Below are 18,533 nucleotides of genomic sequence, written 5' to 3'. Positions count from 1 at the left end.
GAAGCCATTTGTATTCTTCCTCAGTGAATTTCCTGAGAGCTTTGATGATATTGCAAGGCCACCTCTTTCTCTCTCTCTTTCTTTTCCTCCTCTATCCCACACACATACACACATACAAGGATGGGCACCCACACTACAGGGTTGTCTCTGAGAACTTTCTAGAAAGGCCGTTCATACACTAAGGAAGAGCTGGAAGGCGTCATACCATTGAGGAAAGAGGGTGGTGGTGTCCGTGGTGCTCCGTAGAGCGATGAATAGGAAAACTGGACAGTAAAGTTCACGGTCGTCTTTCTCCTCGTGGTGAGGGTTGAAGGACGTGTGAGTGTTCTCTCTGAAAACCCCGGGTGCCGTTTCAGGTGTTGTTCATGGGGGAAATGTTATGGTCTGAATGTGTGTGTCTCCCCAAAATTCATACGTTGAAATCCAACCCTCAAAGGTGATGGTACTAAGAGGTGGGGAGATTTGGTCATGAGGGTGGGGCCCTCATGGATGGGATTAGTGCCCTGACCAAAGCAGCTCCAGAGAGCTGCCTCCCCCTTCCACCATGTGAGGACATAGTGAAAAGTCAGCTGTCTGCAAACTAGAAGAGGACCCTTACAAGAACCCCACAGGGCTGGTATACTGATCTTGGACTGCCAACCCCCAGAACTGTGAGACATAAATCTCTGTTATTGATAAGCTACCCAGTCTGTGGTGTTTCATTAATAGCAGCTCAAATGGACCAAGGTAGGAAGACATTGATCGATGATGGCAAACACGGCACACTCTCAGTCTGCATCTCTGCAGTCAAATCCAGCTCCACTGGCCACGTCTGCTGCACGTCTCAGCAGTGTTCAACGGGCTTACCAGTGGATTTCAACCATTTGCTCTTCCTTCCCGAGATAACTGAGAACTATGGTGCCCTCACAAGCATCTCATCAGTAATCAATCAGTACGGCACAGGTGAAAAGACAGGACAGAGAAGAGGGGCAGGCTTACTAGGAAAGTATGAGATACCATCACCATCATTAGTATCACCATGCCTCAAACCTTAATGAAGTAAAGCACCAAAAATCTGAACTTTTCCTTTGATATTTTCTGGGTTACAAGACGCAAATAGTGATTTTTTTTAAACCAATTCTCAAGTTTTTTTTTTCTAATTTAAATTTATTTATTTTAATTAGAGGCTAATTACTTTACAATATTGTATTGGTTTTTCCATACATCAACATGAATCTGCAGTTTTGACCTAAAAAAAAAAATCATAAAGTCCAAGAATGGTGGAGCTGGGTTGTCATTAGAGAATATATACCCCCTCGATTTTTTTCTGGACATTTCTGCAAAGTAAGGGGTGCAGTGTGATTTGTCCAAGATTATTAGGATTCAGAGAAACACCTATGATTAGAAACAGGACTCCTCACTTTGCTGTCCCTCCAGAAAAACATCTATTTCTGCTTTATTGACTATGCCAAAGCCTTTGACTGTGTGGATCACAATAAACTGTGGAAAATTCTGAAAGAGATGGGAATACCAGACCACCTGACCTGCCTCTTGAGAAACCTATATGCAGGTCAGGAAGCAACAGTTAGAACTGGACATGGAACAACAGACTGGTTCCAAATAGGAAAAGGAGTACATCAAGGCTGTATATTGTCACCCTGCTTATTTAACTTCTATGCAGAGTACATCATGAGAAATGCTGGTCTGGAAGAAGCACAAGCTGGAATCAAGGGAGAAATATCAATAACCTCAGATATGCAGATGACACCACCCTTACGGCAGAAAGTGAAGAGGAACTCAAAAGCCTCTTGATGAAAGTGAAAGAGGAGAGTGAAATAGTTGGCTTAAAGCTCAACATTCAAAAAACAAAGATCATGGCATCTGGTCCCATCACTTCATGGGAAATAGATAGGGAAACAGTGGAAACAGTGTCAGACTTTATTTTTTTGGGCTCCAAAATCACTGCAGATGGTGACTGCAGCCATGAAATTAAAAGACGCTTACTCCTTGGAAGGAAAGTTATGACCAATCTAGATAACATGTTAAAAAGCAGGGACATTACTTTGCCAACAAAGGTCTGTCTAGTCAAGGCTATGGTTTTTCCAGCGGTCATGTATGGATGTGAGAGTTGGACTGTGAAGAAAGCTGAGTGCCAAAGAATTGATGCTTTTGAACTGTGGTATTGAGAGTCCCTTGGACTGCAAGGAGATCCCACCAGTTCATTCTGAAGGAGATCAGTCCTGGGTGTTCTTTGGAAGGAATGATGCTAAAGCTGAAACTCCAATACTTCGGCCACCTCATGCGAAGAGTTGACCCATTGGAAAAGACTCTGATGCTGGGAGGGATTGGGGGCAGGAGCAAAGGGGATGACAGAGGATGAGATGCCTGGATGGCATCACTGACTTGATGGACATGAGTTTGGGTGAACTCCAGGAGTTGGTGACGGACAGGGAGGCCCGGCGTGCGGCAATTCATGGGGTTGCAAAGAGTCGGACACGACTGAGCAACTGAACTGAACTGAACGCCTTTGTGCCAAACAGCCTCACCAATCAGTCATGCAGTGTCCTCTTTCCAATTTAACTGACAGCAAACACGCACATACAGAGGAGTCATTCTTACAGTACAGTTATTCCATGTCCTCATTGTTCATCCACAGGTACATTTACAAATGTTTCTGAGATAATTCCAGTCTTGGCACTACTCGTGACATGCTTTCAGTTGTAGGTAAATGAGTTTCACCTCTGGGACTGTGATCTGCCTGGGACATATGTCTCCCCATTAAGAGAAAATGTTAATCTCACAGGTATGACTCATTACATGGTGACTCGTCTCCCTCTTAATTTCACATGAATTATTCCTGAAACTGCCTAACCATACTTATTTTAAGAGTGCCCCAGTTCCATCCTTTGTGAAATGAGAGAGCAAAACTATACAATCTGTCAATTTGCTTAACACAGATTCCTAAAAGATTGTGATCTTTTTTAGAGATAAAACATGAGCAACAGAGTTGGATAATCATATGACCATCTAATGAAATAATTGTTATTATGACATAGTTCAATAAATTCCTAACACTTTTCAGGTGTATTTTTATTATCTGCAACTGAATACCATACTTCAATAATCTTAAATGAAATTTCAGCATACAAAAGAGGTAAGAAAATGTATTCAACAGTTTACTTATATGTAATACCTGTTAATCATAAAGTCAGTTGACTAAGTTGATTTGAACATTTTTTAATTTGGCATTATCAGAATTATCTATAATTTTGAATAGCCTCAAAGTCTTAATTATGGTCTCTTTTTGTGTTGGTTGGCTGGTTGCATTTTTGTTGCCTTTTTTTTTTAACTTGTTTGATTTTTGTGAGAAAGAGTTGGCAAATGTTTTCAAATATTTGTTTAATACATGACGATGTCTACAGAAACCCATGGACAATTTAATGCCTTGCTAGACCTTTCCATATTAGAAATACATAGTATTAAACATTTTAGTGTTCACTTTATCTATCTTGATTTTCAACAATTTTTTTAAAAATTGTAAAAGATGAAATATACATGAAAAACGTGTGGAATTCCCTAATCACCTCCCTGGAACCTGACTCTGACAAAAACATAGTGTGGATTCTACCATTCTCAAAACACTTTCATCAAACTATTTGGTTCCAAGTATAATTCCAAGTGTGTTTCTCCGCTGTTGGAAAAATTCCAGTACAGCTAGCAACGTGAGGGACCAGAAATCTCCTATGACAGCTTGATCCATCACAGTTCAGGTGAATGACCTATGAAGCTAAAGGTTACAAAAAGAAAGAAAATCTTCTAAAGGGAATATAAAAATGGATACTCCCAGATGTTGGGTCACTCAGGCTCTAAAGTAAGATCTATGGTCCCCTGCAAGAGGCTGCTCTCCAGGGCTTTATGGAAGAGGCAATCACTTTATCTCACAACTGAGAGCATGCAGAGAAGGGAAAACAATGTATGTGAGGTTCAAGAGAAAGGCTACCAACGTTTCCAGCAAGAAGGAATAATGCTTCTGGCTCCCAGCCAGCAGGGAATACTAACCAAATGTTTCACATAAGGTCAGATTCTCTATTCGGGCAGTGCTTTGAGCAACCCAAAGCATTTAAGTGGCCTCATTAATCTTCCTAACACCCCTCGATGTAAATAGGTAGTAATGAGGAATATCGTCATTCTGCAGGGAGAAGGCAGTGCTGCAGGAGGTTAAGAGATTGAATTCTAAGAGCATATTAGTTACATAGCTTAGGGGAGCTGGTCTCTATTGCCATGTCCCACCTCTCATTACAGAAGTACAAAGCAAGGGTTTAATAAGGCTGTAAAGGTTCAATTTTACAGCCGTAGCCAATAAAACTATGGGATTTTTTCCCTTGGTTTGAACTTACTCTTTATCAAAGGTATGGAATAAAATTTGACATGTGCATTCAAATGTAATAACTGTATTACTTCTGAGAGTGATAGATGAGGAATACATAGACCCAGTAAACTGAATAATTCAAATCACAAAGCCATCGAATTTGACAGACACAGACTGACAGTTCCTAAGCTCCTCCATCCTTCCCCCACTACATGTCTGAGTGTATGGTCTCCCTCTTGACCAGAGTGTATTTCTTTCTGACGGATTATAGGAATGAATAACTCATTCCCACCTCCCATCACATACCCCAGTGGCCTATTAGAAACAAATCACTAAGCACAACAATATATTCTCTGAGGGAGCAGCCAGGGCCTTAATAGACGAAGTTCATTTGTGTCTTCATGTAAAGTAATAAAATTCAGCCAGCATTAAAGAAAAGGTTGAGCCTTCATGAGCATATTAACTAAATGATTCATTTTATCTAGAGACACCATAAAACTTAACTCTGACCTCCATTAATTATGAAAGACACAGGTGTTTTAAAATGACATTCGCTTAGAATAACTCAATTGGTCTCTGATGAATATAGTTATAAAATCAAAGGAAATAATTTCAGGTTCTTATTGAGCATTTAGGTTAGAGGCTTGCTTATAACTGAGGAGCAGAAGACTGAATAATTAAGAAAGGTAGACTTGTACTTAGCACTACGAAAATCAAGCAAATCTTAATTTACTTACAGAAAAGCAAGGAAATTATATTTTAAAAAAAAAACAGTTTAAACAACAGTGATAGAAAAGTACACGTGCGTGCTAAGTCGCTTCAGTCGTGTCCTACTCTGTGTGACACCATGGACTGAAGCCCACCAGGCTCCCCGTCCATGGGATTCTCCAGGCAAGAATATTGGAGTGCGCTGCTATGCCCTCCTCCAGAAGATCTCGGCCCAGGGATCGAAGCCACATCTCTTACATCTTCTGCACTGGCTGGCGGGTTCTTTACCACTAGCATCACCATGTTTGCTGTCTATTAAAGTTCAGACCACTGCTGATGATGAAACAACCTGAAAACAAAATACCCACTGCACATAAACTGGGACCATTTGGGTAAATCTGAGAGTGAAGCTAGTCTCACCTATACCTAAGTCGGCTTCACCTGTTCTGTGATTTCCCATTAATGCACGATTCCATCCTAACTCTTGTCAATATTCCACTGGCTTAGAGGCTGATGCTGTGACTTCTTACATGACACCTGGATTTATAGTTGCAGAGACAGACTTAAAGATTAAAATATAATAAATGTGTGACTTTGAAGCTAAAGAAAAGTAGTATCTATATCTCTTAAAGCACAAAGTGTTTTCAGAAAGTTATTTTAATTATCTACATGTAAATATTTAATATTTCAATTACATCAAAATTTTAAGAATATGAAGATTTGATTTCAGGATAACCAACTCACGTAGTTCACCAACCTATCTATAATTGCTATTCCTAAGATTTTCATTATGCTGATTGATTCTAAACAAATTTCAGGAGCTTTTATATTCTGTTACTTTAACCACTCCAAAAATATCTTTTCAATGTACTTTTCTCATAAGTTTTGGGAGTCTAATTCAGCTTTAATATTACCAATTTATAAATAGTGGGATCACATTTAGATCACAGTTTTTAAAAAAACTGTGATCTGACTTTTTTTCACTTTGCTAATATATTTTGCAATATGGTGACAAATGTATAATACCATCAGATTATGAGCTACCTCTTCGGTCAGAATTTTTCCAACACTCTTTGAAAAATAATAAATACATGTACTTTTGGCTATAGAATATTATAAGTAATTCTGATTTAACTATTACTATTATATTGTTATAATACCATATGTGTCTAGTACTCACTCTCCCAAAATTATACTGGTTTATCTCATTACCTATCCTAAAAAAGTCCATTTCAAACCCATTGAAAGTCTTGATTACTATTAAAAAAGTTCTAAAGAATGCATCAAAACTAAAATTAAACCACATTAATAGTACTCTTATATATTTAAATACCAATATTAAAAGGCACAGAAGTAGATGGAAACCTCTTACTATTTTGCAAGTAGAATCAAATAACAGAGATGGATTTTCAGTGGTTAATAAATTCCAGAGATATGAAATCAGGAAAATCTTTTTCCCATAAGCATATTTAGGGACAAAGTTATTAATCAATACTATCAACAAAATATTAGTAGTTTAAATTTTGTTCCTGGTCTCTCAGTCATGTCTGACTCTTTGCGACCCCATGGACCATAGCCCACTAGGCTCCTCTGTGCATGAGGATACTCCAGGAAAGAATACTGGAGTGGGCTCTCATGCCTTCCTCCAGGGGGTCTTCCCAATCCAGGAATTGAACTCAGGTCTCCCGCATTGCTGATGGATTCTTTACCAATGGAGCCACCAGGTAAGCCCAATTTAAATTTTATTATGTTCTAAACATTATGTGCAAATTTCTAAGTGCTTTGAAGATTAAAGATCATGATTTATTGCTCTAAATTTAACTCATGACTTCTGCTTTTCTGGTCCACTGGGTATTTGATTTGTTCCTTTCCATTTTTCAATTAATAGAGATCATTTTTCCTTGAAAAACTACCAACTGTATTATTTTATGATTCCTTTAACCTATGCTTTCCTAGGAATATTCACTCTTCAAATTATCTCCATATATACTACTTTTCTGGGTTATCTCAGAGTTAGTAAAACCTGAGATCTTTTTCAAATATCTCACATAATAGAAGAACTCTAATTCATTTCTCAAATGCTCAATTCCAGCTGACGGTATTACAACAAGCCACAGTTTCAAACCACAATCCCAAATCTTATCTTAGATCCTTGTTCTCAGCCACCTATCACGATTGGCCGTCAATCACCATCAACTCAAAAATGTCTCAAATCTGACTTATCTCCATTTGCACTATCACTGACTAAGTTTAAATTCTCTCTACTGTCACTTGACTCAGATCCCCATCTGTACCTCCAAACTCTAGTGCATTCTGCACACAGTATAGTGGAAGAATCTTTCTAGTACAAATAAGAACTTATAAATATGCAGCTTTAGAAGTATCCTGAGCTTCTATAGTCTTTAGCATAGTTCTGCCAAGTCTGCCAGGCCAGCAGATTACCAGAAGCTTGATTAAATCAAAATTCCAACATTACTTTTAGAAAGTCTAATTCAAATGTTCTGAGGAGAGGCCTGGCTATCAGCATTCTTGAGAGCTTTCTCAGACCGGTCACCCTACTGACTGCCGCAATTGAAAACACAGGTTTACAGGATGAAATCCCCACTCCTCCATAATCTAAAGCCCCAGCCTCACCTATGCCTACCCCTCCTCTCAGTCACTAACAGGTCCAGTCAAAGTGAGCTCCTGTCAGCCTCCTCAGCATGTGAGTTCCCTGTTCTATGATCCTCTGGAAGACCTTTAAGGCCAACTGAAAAAGCAACATCTCAGTACACCCATTTCACCTTTCTTTCCTCTTGGTGTTTTCAAGCCTCTTTATTCAGACCTCCCTGGAGAACATAACCATTCCTGTTCCCCATACTCATCAGGCCAGGACTCAGGAAAATACTTCATGGGCTAATTAGCAAACACTTCACCTTTGTGGCCCTGTGGAAACTACTCATCTCTTCAGTGAAAGCTGGAAAGCAGCCATAAGCGATGTGCAAATGAATGGGTGTGGCTGCATGCCAATAAAACTTTATTTACAAAAGTAAGAGGCCAACCCAAGGACCTTAGCTTGCCAACCTATGCCCTAGGATCTAAAGTCTTTACCAGGTAGACACTCTGCTGCATCTTCATTTCCCCTTGCCTAAGATACTTCTTGGCACAAAGTAGGTTCTATAAATATTCGATGAATGAAGAGCAACAATGTGAACTAATAAATTCTGATGGAACCCATGTGGGACTGACTAAGAGAAACTCTCAACACTCAAGACTTGTAACACACACATACACTCAAAGGCTGGTTAATTTTTATCATTCAGGGAATATGGGAAATGGGAAGAGTATATTAACTAAATAAGGAACTATTCTGCTAGGTTTATTCTTCTTTGCCCTACCTCCAGCAGAAAGAAAAATGCAGAGATTTTTTTGTTTGTTTTTTTAATAAAACAGCCAAAGGAGCACAATGGTTGGATGGTCCTTCCCACAGGAGTGTCTGCAGACTAGCTGTCGGTTAAAAGCTCACATTCTGGGACCACACTCCAGGCCCCTGGTTCAGATGAGCTGGGAGAAGGGGCAGAGGAAATTTCATTTTGAATGACTATCTCAAGTGATATTTAGGTACACGGATGTTTGGTAAATACTGGAAAAAATGTAACAAAGCAAGAAGAAAAATAACAGATTTAAAAAAAAAAAAACATGGAGTAGGTTAATTAATCAAACAGGTCTGTTGAAAGAAAGGCGAGAAGAAGGAAGATAAGCAAAGAGAATCTTAAGAGGAAAACACACCTATGTAGCAAGAGCCAACAGGAAAAAGGAAATATTTAAATCTTAAAATACAGTTAAAAAAAAAATCCCGCTGGGGTGGGATAAAAATGAAGAGCAGGAATGAAAGCTCCATCCCTCCGTTCATCACCAGCTGTCTTCCTGGTGATAGGAAGTCATAATTAATATAAATACTATGTCAACATCATCATTACCAGGGATTTCTTTGCACAATGGGCGTTTACTGCTTTTTGGATTCACTCCTAATTGCTAATTTTACTCCACTCAGCATGAGTTACCTTTAATTGTATAAACTGGAAAATGGAAAGAAGTTGTGGCTACTGGAAGGAGAACTGCTGATCTCATAAAAGTCTCCAGGTTTTCTTTTAATTATAGACTGCTTCCAACAGATTAACTCCAAGGTAAACTTTGAAATAAAAATAGGAATTATAGCCATCAAAAAAGGAGAGCATTATATTGGTCAAATTTCAAAGGTGACACACGACTTCAAAATTTAGCTCCACTTGTTTCGAATCAACAGCAAAATCGTTTTGAAAGGAGGCATTTACACTGAGTAGATGCCTGCCCATTCATTTAATGTGATCTTATGACACTGTATGCTTGGAACACTTAAAGCAAATTCAGTACCAGCATAACAAAAAGCAAGTTAATCTTTTTTTTTTTTTTGTCTTTGTAGATTCAAATCATGGGCAAAACAATGGTTTAAAATAATACACAAATGTTTCAAGACCAGTTTTCTGTGACGGTAAGAAAGCCCAAGCTCTGCCTTGAAAGCAGGTAGATTTTAGCTTTGTTTTTGGTAGAAAACATGCTGATTTGAAATCTGTACTATTTTTCACACAGATAGGTACAGAAATATCTTTCAATATATGGAACTAGTCCATTGATCATAATGGTAAGTCAGAGGACTCTATACAATGCACATTCACAACTCTCGGCTGGTACCCATGTTGAATCAGGTGGGCAAGGAAACCCATGCAACCCCATTAGCCTTTCAATTAATATTTTTATGAAGTTCCCATTGTGTGATGCAATTTTAAAATTTTAGAAATGAAATTAAAAATTTTCCAAGACATACATAAATCTTATGTTTGTCATCAGTTATGATTTTTCACCTGACCTAGTATCGGGTCTATGGGCTTCAAGGCCGTCCTCTCAATCACTGGCAGGTGTGGGCCTCCTGGACTCACAAGTGCTTGTGTAAGAGCTCAGAGATGAGTGTTCTTACCAAAATATCATAGATTGCAAGACTGTGCTCTTTAGTGATAGGTTTCTATTACACTGAAGCTTATTAGAGAAGAGGAAGATAATCAGAAAACAAGTTATAGGAAGAAAATGAATGAAAGACCAAGAAACAAACAAAAGCTGAAAGACGCTAATCTTCTCTCTGACGATGAAAAAACTCTTTTTTTCTTACCATTTATTGTATGGCTTTACACTTTACAAAAATATGGCTAATTTGTAAACACTCTAATTATTGTCAAACACCTTTTGGTGCATAGATCAAGTTAGTTGCCACTTGGAATAACACTTGAATTCAACACAGAATCACTAGCTATCCATACACTAACCCGAAACACTAAAGACAGATTCATTGGGAGAAGAAAATGTCGTTACTCTCACTTTGATCTACTGTTACAATCCTATACACAGTGAAACTGGAAATTGAACCAACTTTGTGAAATATTATTACTGTGAATTATTATCATTACTTTTATAATTATCCATGCAAAAACCTCTAAGCCTCTAACGTAGCCTTTCATTTGAAATTTTCACACACACATATACACATATATACGTATATGTATGTATATGTGCACGTGTGCTAAGTCGCTTCAGTCACGTCCAACTCCTTGCGACCCCATGGACTGTAGCCTGCAAGGCTCCTCTCTGTTCATGGAATTCTCCAGGCAATGCTGGAGTGGGTCGCCATGCCCTTCTCCAGGGGATCTTCCTGACCCAGGGATCGAACCTGCGTCCCTTAAGTCTCCTGCAGTGGCAGTGGGTTCTTTACCACTAGTGCCACCTGGGAAGCCCATGTATATGTACACACAAGTAAAGGAATACACACACACACACACACACACACACACACACACACAATGGAAACTGGTTTTAGTAGGTCTTTTTTAGCAAAACATATACAAACCATCCATAAAATATTGTCCCAACATATAAACAAATAGAAATGAAATACTGTGGGGAAATAACTGAAAAGGTTAACTGATTATTTCTGAAATTGTGTTTTTTCTTTATGCTTTACAGTATTTTCTACTTTCTCTAAAATGAAAGTACCTGAATCTCATCACTGAAAATACAAACATTATTAATTTTTAAAGAGGCATGGGTAAAATAGGATATGAGTATCAATGCTTTTAAAATAATATGAAAGATAATGTGCATCTTGGAAATGATAAATTTAAGGATCCTTCCAGAAAATGCATGAATTCAGATGCAACTACCTCTGGTACCACATAGCCACAAATCACTAAAGAGAAGTAGTTTTTTAATTGATTTTGCTTGTTTTCCTTTTTGTTTTTGTTTTGCAAACAAGAGAATTTTTTGCAAGGAACGCAAAGAACGTTTAACTGAATTCAGTTTCAGGAACATAAAGTACCACTGGTATAAAGTGAAACAACCCAACAATAATAATTAATAATAATAACCACCCAATAAACCACCAATGGCTTTACAATGCCTAGTACTAATTATGAAAAAAATAAAAAGACTATCATTGTAGTTTTTCACCACTTACGTATTCAAACAACTAAAGATTTCTGAAATATACACCTGCTACCTAAACCTTTTTTGCTAGATCAGGCCCTCCCAAACAGGAATCTGAGGGCTGGGTTATTTTTAAATTTTATAACTGGCTCACATGCCCACTTAAACTTTCTGAGCCTAATCTCACCATGTGTATCTTAGGTAAAATTGCTATTCTCCACACACAGTGATATCTGCCCGAAATGCAGATGCACACATATGCCAAAGCCCACATATACCCACACAGCTTCCCCACCACTGTGGGCTTACAGGATGCCTGTTTCTGTGACAATCACTTTTCCTGGATTATTTCACCTAATCCTCACAACAGCTGAAAGGGATAGAAATAAATATATCAATTTTAAAGAGAAGAAAATTAGACTCTCAAATGGGCTCAAGGTCACGCAGTTAAGCAAGTCTACCTACTCCCTCTTTCCCATCGAGTAATCACGATGCATTATATCCTGCTCTAGAATAGAAAATACAGCCCATGCTCCTAGGGGTGCTCATCTGCAATTCAAGTTTAACTGCACATATGGGACTTCTATGTGCTAAGTCTGGCAATGCTATTGCTCCTGGTCATTATGCCATAGTATATGCCAGGGTGACTCAGTGGGTAGTCCAATCCCTCCCACATCTGGGCTGGGACTGTGTTGAGGGGAGATGGATGGAGATCTTGAGAAACTCTAGGATGGAGACCTCAAAGGTCAGAATGGAGATTTTCAAGGACACTGAGTAGGAAACCTTCAGGCAGGCCCTGATGGAGAGCTCAAGCAATAATGGGATCGATCCCTCCACCCATACTGGGATGGAGACATCAGGAACAGGAGTTCCCCGGGAACAATTCTCAGGTGTTGTCTGAAGCCAGGACATAACAATGGTGATGTCTCTTTCAAATCTTAGTTTTCTCAGGGGCTTCTCACATCCCCATTAGGAGAATCTGTGTCCTTGACCAAAAGCCTACCACCTGCAGAGTGTCGGCAGGTATGTGACGCAGCCCTGTCCCTGTAGCGTGAAGGACCTCCAGAAACAATGGAGAGTCTTTTCAGCCAAGTTCACAAGAACACTATTTCCAAAGTCAGTTGGAGTGGAATGAGAGGTGCAGGACTCTGCAACACCGGTTGGGGTCATATTTGCACCTGCTACCCCAGCCAGGAACCTCTTCCCCTTGGCTGAGGGTGAGAGTCCCTTTGCCCTAAGGATTAACTCTGTGGTTTAGAGACTGCTGCTCATTGTATCCTTGCCCAAATGTAGGCATCCAAATAAATGCGCTACAACCCCACTCTCTTTTCCTAAGTGTCCTACCAAATGCAGAGGGGCACATATACAAGTCAAATCCAGGAAATATAGACAACAAATCAACAGAAATCTTTGAACTTCTAGCCAAAGAGAAGCTGTGCTACATCTTAGAGAAACAAAGAAAAGAAACATCAGGTCATGAGCACACTGCTGTTTAAAGTGGATAACTGACAAAGACCTCCTGTATAGCACACGGAACTCTGCTCAGTATCACATGCCAGTCTGGATGCGAGGGGAGTTTGGGGGAGAATGGATACCTGTATATGAATGGCTGAGTGCCTTCGCTATTCACCTGAATCTATCACAACATTTTATTAACCAGCTATAATAATTAATTAATTAGTTGGCTCAGTTGTGTCCGACTCTTTGCGACCCCATGGACTGTAGCCTGCGAGGCTCCTCTGTCCATGCAATTTTCCAGGCTAGAGTACTGGAGTGGGTTGCCATTTCCTTCTCCAGGGGATCTTCCTGACCCAGAGATTGAACCTGGGATGCAGGCAGACGCTTTACCGTCTGAGCCACCAGGGAAGCTCTAAACAGCTGTACCTCAATATAAGAAGTTTAAAGCTTAGGGGAAAAAAGGCAGACACATCCTCTACCACGCAGTACTTCACTATCTGACAACGGGGAAGGGGAGAGTTGAAACATGACAAGCAGTAATACAGTAAGGGCAGTAAGGAAGGCCGGTGGCAGGTGTGCTAGCAGAACCATGCAGGGCAGGGAACACGGCAGCTCAGGCCCAAAGGGGGGCCCTTGAGCCAGATCCCTGCAAGGAGCAGGGGTTCACCCAATGGATGACCTGGAATGGTGGTGGGTGGCAGGCTAATATTCCAGGAAAGCACAAAAGGGTATCAAGTCCCAGAGGCAAGAGAATGAACATTTTCTAGTTGTGGGCAACATAAATAATTCCACATGCCTGAACTATGTAAGAATAAAAATGATGTGTGTGTCTCTCTGGCGTGCAGGACCACAAGCCAGAAGTTCCGACAGGCCACACCAAAGAGCTAACAGATGATCCCTGGATTGAACAGTATTTCTGCAACCTACATGAAGGCAAACAAGTTGTAAGTGCTCCAGGAGGAGTGACTGAGATGGGTATTTGTAAAAGATGACTTTGGCCATGGTATGCAAAAGGAAGAGAAATTCCAGAGGCCTGCACTGTATGGCCAAGGCTCCCAATGATGGAATTTGATGAAAGTCAGCATCAGAAACCCCTATTGCAGTCCCAGTGGCCTAAAGGCAGTAAAAGCCCCAAGTAAGCCCTCCCAAATCCACTGTCCATTCAATAAACACTGAAAGAGATGCCAATGACCCACTAAGTGCCAGGAACTAAGCCAACTCTGTCTATTCACTTAAGCGACAACCATACATCTCAAGTCTTCAAGTGTTAAGTGGATGCACAAGGTCTTCTTAACATCTGAGAGCAAATGTAGTGATTCTAGAAAATGTTCAGTGTCCGTCCAGGGTGCTCAGAGCCTAAGCCAGATTTAGCTTCACTCAGGTAGAAATTCCACAACCTCTCTTGCTATGAAAGGTATGTTTCATCATCTAGTAAATTTGGCCAAAGAAGATAACGTGCACTCACTCTTCTGCCCATAGTACTTTCCTTGGCTGCCAGAAGAGTTCAAATCCACAAATTACCTCTTCACGTTATTACATCATTTCTCCTAAGAGATGAATAGAAAATATTTTATCTCCACCAGTCTTAAAACATACTGGCAGGATAGGTGATTTGAAGTCATGGAGGATGCACGTTTTCTGAGGAAGTCATGGCGAATGTTAGGAACACAAGACTAGATCTGTTCTGATTGGGTTCCAGTGGCCACACCGCCCAACTGGAAGGTCAGGCACTGACCTGGACTCAGAAACATGGGCTCTTTAAAAGAAATGAACAACAGCAACTCCCTTGAATGCTCAATTGACTGGCAAACAGCATAACAGAGGTCACAAAGAAAGATAGCAACAGATGTGGGAATGGACATCAAGGTCTCCTGTTCTCAAGAACTGTGCTGAATTGAGAAATAAGAACATGCTGTTTGGAGCAAACTGTCTGGGTCTGAAAGCAGGGACCATTTGTTATTAGACGTAAAAATTTGTCCATGGGATAACATATTATCCAATTCTGCCTCAATTTCCTCATCTCTGACACAGGGATGGTGATAATACCTACCTCTCAGGTGTCATAGGAGGAAAAAAATACTGAAATAATTCATGTTAGAACAGCTCCCAGCACATGGGTATAAAGAGTAGCAGTCCTCCTATTAGAAGTAGCATGTTCAAAAAAAAAAAAAAAGAAGTAGCATGTTCATGACACTCTTACATGAAACTTCATTCTGAGATGAACTATTACTTAGCACTCATCAACTCCAGCAGGGATGCTCACGTAACTGCAGAGATGTAAAATGAAGTCGAAAATATCTGCAAGGGCAAAATGTCAGGTCTCTCACCTTGCTCCTACAACAAGTTCTTTCTGTCCTGGATCAAATGTTAACTGCGAGAAATCCACAGCATTCTTCGCTCTGAACTCCCGCAACCAGGGGCCAATTTCTAAATAGGAAAAATAAATAAATAAGAAGATAAAAATGAATAATTTTTTTTACCCCCTCCGGGGACCCACAGAGAATGCACATGAGGTAGCAAACATTACATTTCAGAGAGGATTTGAAGGTCCCCTGATGGATGGCTTGGAGGCCACTGGACGTTTCCGTCAGGATGTCACAAAATCCACACTGAGAACGTGTAAAACACAGAGGACAGCCACCCAATAAAAAGGGAGCAAGACGCCAAGGCTGGGCTGTGATTTACAAGCCAGACGTGCGTGTTCCCACAGGATCTGGGCCGGGCAGATGATAACACAACACTCACAGGACTTATCAGAGGAATACCGAATACAAACAAGGCCACTTCCTGTGCAGCCTGGTGGGTAGGGGCCACAGAAGTAGAGAAATCACAACAGTCCCATCTGGAACCAGGACAAACACAGGAGCACTATTTGCCTTCTTCCGACGTGGACATTCCATTTCCCAGGCCTGTGAGTTTCTATGCAAGCCCCGCGATTAGTTAAACGCATTCAGTCCTTTCTGGATGAGAAATTCACTGTAACTCCTGACCTCATTTACATTTTTTCTATGGAAAATCAGAAAACAGCCACTCCTTACAGACTGGTTTTTTGCTTTTTTTTTTTTTTTAACAAGCTCTGTTAACTCCTATGAAGCGACCTCCAGCCTAGAATTATTATAACATGACAGTACTGGAAAAGGGCGAGAACTCGGCTTTCTGAGCCGTTTTTGCAACTTTCATTAGCTGGTTTCTTTCACCAAAAAAGCCTTCGGGGACTTGCCTGCCAGTTGTGCGGAACCTGATCATTCTCCTTGACAATTAACCACTGGATCTGATTGTATTTTTCCTTGGCTTTAATATTCTGAGTGGTTTCACTCTGGTGAAACAGGGGCATGAAAACAGGCAAATCAACACAGCTATTGGTTTGAGAAAAAACTGTGCTGCACAGAAATTATCTCATTCCACAAAAACAGATGCTAAAACAGATCTAATACGGAAATATGCCCCTGTCCCTAGACATGTCCCGTAGAAAGGCCTTTGTTGACATGAAGGAGGTAGATTATTTTCAAGGGATCGTTTTGTGAAACAAATATAGCATTTCCCTAATATCAGTTATTGGCAGGGGGTGGCAGGGGGCAATGAAATGAACTGAAATTTCTAGTCTACTTAAAGCAAACCAAGGTGGAGTTATGCAGAAATCTCTATTTAGTTTTTGAAATTTTAATGTATACTGTATCTTGATCCTTTTTAGTATTTTATATAAGATTTATCATTTTATAGGCAAGTCAATTATTTAAAAATACGTATTTGAAGCAAAATAAGTACAAGGTCCTAGAGCTATAAAAAGCTGTCAATAAATAGTCTGTTTTAGGAGTTTTTAAGGAGTATGTCAAGGCAGTATATTGTCACCCTGCTTACTTCTATGCAGGGTACATCATGAAAAACGCTGGGCTGGAAGAAGCACAAGCTGTAATCAAGATTTCTGGGAGAAACAGCAATAACCTCAGATATGCAGATGACACCACCCTTATGGCAGAAAGTGAAGAGGAACTCAAAAGCCCCTTGATGAAAGTGAAAGAGGAGAGTGAAAAAGTTGGCTTAAAGCTCAACATTCAGAAAACGAAGATCATGGCATCTGGTCCCATCACTTCATGGGAAATAGATGGGGAAATAATGGAAACAGTGTCAGACTTTATTTTTGGAGGCTCCAAAATCACTGCAGATGGTGATTTCACCCATGAAATTAAAAGACGCTTACTTCTTGGAAGGAAAGTTATGACCAACCTAGACAGCATATTCAAAAGCAGAGACATTACTTTGCCAAAAAAAGTTCGTCTAGTCAAGGCTATGGTTTTTCCTGTGGTCATGTATGGATGTGAGAGTTGGACTGTGAAGAAGGCTGAGCGCCAAAGAACTGATGCTTTTGAACTGTGGTGTTGGAGAAGACTCCTGAGAGTCCTTTGGACTGCAAGGAGATCCAACCAGTCCATTCTAAAGGAGATCAGATGCAGGATACAGGATGCTTGGGGCTGGTACACTGGGATGACCCAGAAGGACGGTATAGGGAGGGAGGTGGAAGGGGGGGTTCAGGATTGGGAACATGTGTACACCCGTGGTGGATTCATGTTGATGTATGGCAAAACCAATACAATATTGTAAAGTAATTAGCCTCCAATTAAAATAAAAAAAAGAAAATAGACATTAAAAAAATAAATAAATAAAGGAGATCAGCCCTGGGTGCTCTTTGGAAGGTGTGATGCTAAAGCTGAAACTCCAGTACTTTGGCCACCTCATGCGAGTTGGCCTCACCTGTGATAGCTGAGAGGGTTGCAAGCAAGCACTTGACACACAAAGCACATATCTTAGGAATACAAAAGGGGCATCGACAGGCAGAAAAGAGGACCGAATGGGGGCAAGAATATCAGCTTTACAAACTAAAAATGATTCGATTTAGGCATTGGCTGTGAAATGCAGCGAGGATGTGATGCGAGAGTCTGGTTGGCCAGATAACTAATTGAAGAGGTCAAAGGGAATGAGTTAATGAAAAGAAAGACAGTTCTGAGATTCAATGAAGAGGAGAATATGATGAGTGAGACATAGATGTCCAGGGTAAGACTGGTTTTAGAGAAAGATCACTGCTTCAGGGACAACCATGTAGAATGTCACTCATGAAAAATTTCCAGTGACACTGACTTCAGAGCCAGTCATTGCTAAGCATCTCTAAGACCTAGAAGTGTCCAAACAGTTGTTTTAGTTCCAGAGGCTCATCCTACAGATAGAAAACCCAGGACCAGGAAGTCCTGCCAGGACTACGGTCCTGAGAGCAGGTCTAAGGCTTCATCCTCCCAAACTCACAGCTGCCAAAGCTGGGCATACATGCCACATCCAAGGCACTGAGGGTGACTAGGTGGTGTGAGGGGAGAGCAGAAGGCCAAGAGCCGACTCTTCTGTCCCAGGAGGGGAAACATGAGCAACATAAATGGAGAGAAAGCTATGAAAAGATGGGGGAAGAAAATCAGTCAACTGGTCTATCACATATTCACCTTTCTTTTCACTGAGAAGAATCAGAAGACAGTAGCCAAAGGAATAT

At 40.3% G+C, this 18,533-nt stretch overlaps 1 protein-coding gene across 3 annotated transcripts in view; it reads right to left on the bottom strand.

Moving 5' to 3' along the window:
* The window catches only part of SEMA5A (semaphorin 5A), a 565,637-nt gene that overhangs the window by 295,474 nt on the left and 251,630 nt on the right, over nucleotides 1–18,533 (bottom strand). For all 3 annotated transcript variants that reach the window (XR_009731836.1, XM_061393884.1, XM_061393883.1), the window contains one exon: nucleotides 15,331–15,430. Coding sequence is in view for 2 of the 3 variants with exons in the window: in XM_061393884.1 (XP_061249868.1) it covers nucleotides 15,331–15,430 (100 nt within the window). In the remaining variant the exon portion in view is untranslated. The remainder of the gene's footprint in view (nucleotides 1–15,330; nucleotides 15,431–18,533) is intronic.

Source organism: Bos javanicus, chromosome 20 (genome assembly GCF_032452875.1).
Source record: "Bos javanicus breed banteng chromosome 20, ARS-OSU_banteng_1.0, whole genome shotgun sequence".
NCBI lineage: Eukaryota > Metazoa > Chordata > Mammalia > Artiodactyla > Bovidae > Bos > Bos javanicus.
This window is presented reverse-complemented; position numbering and strand designations above follow the sequence as displayed.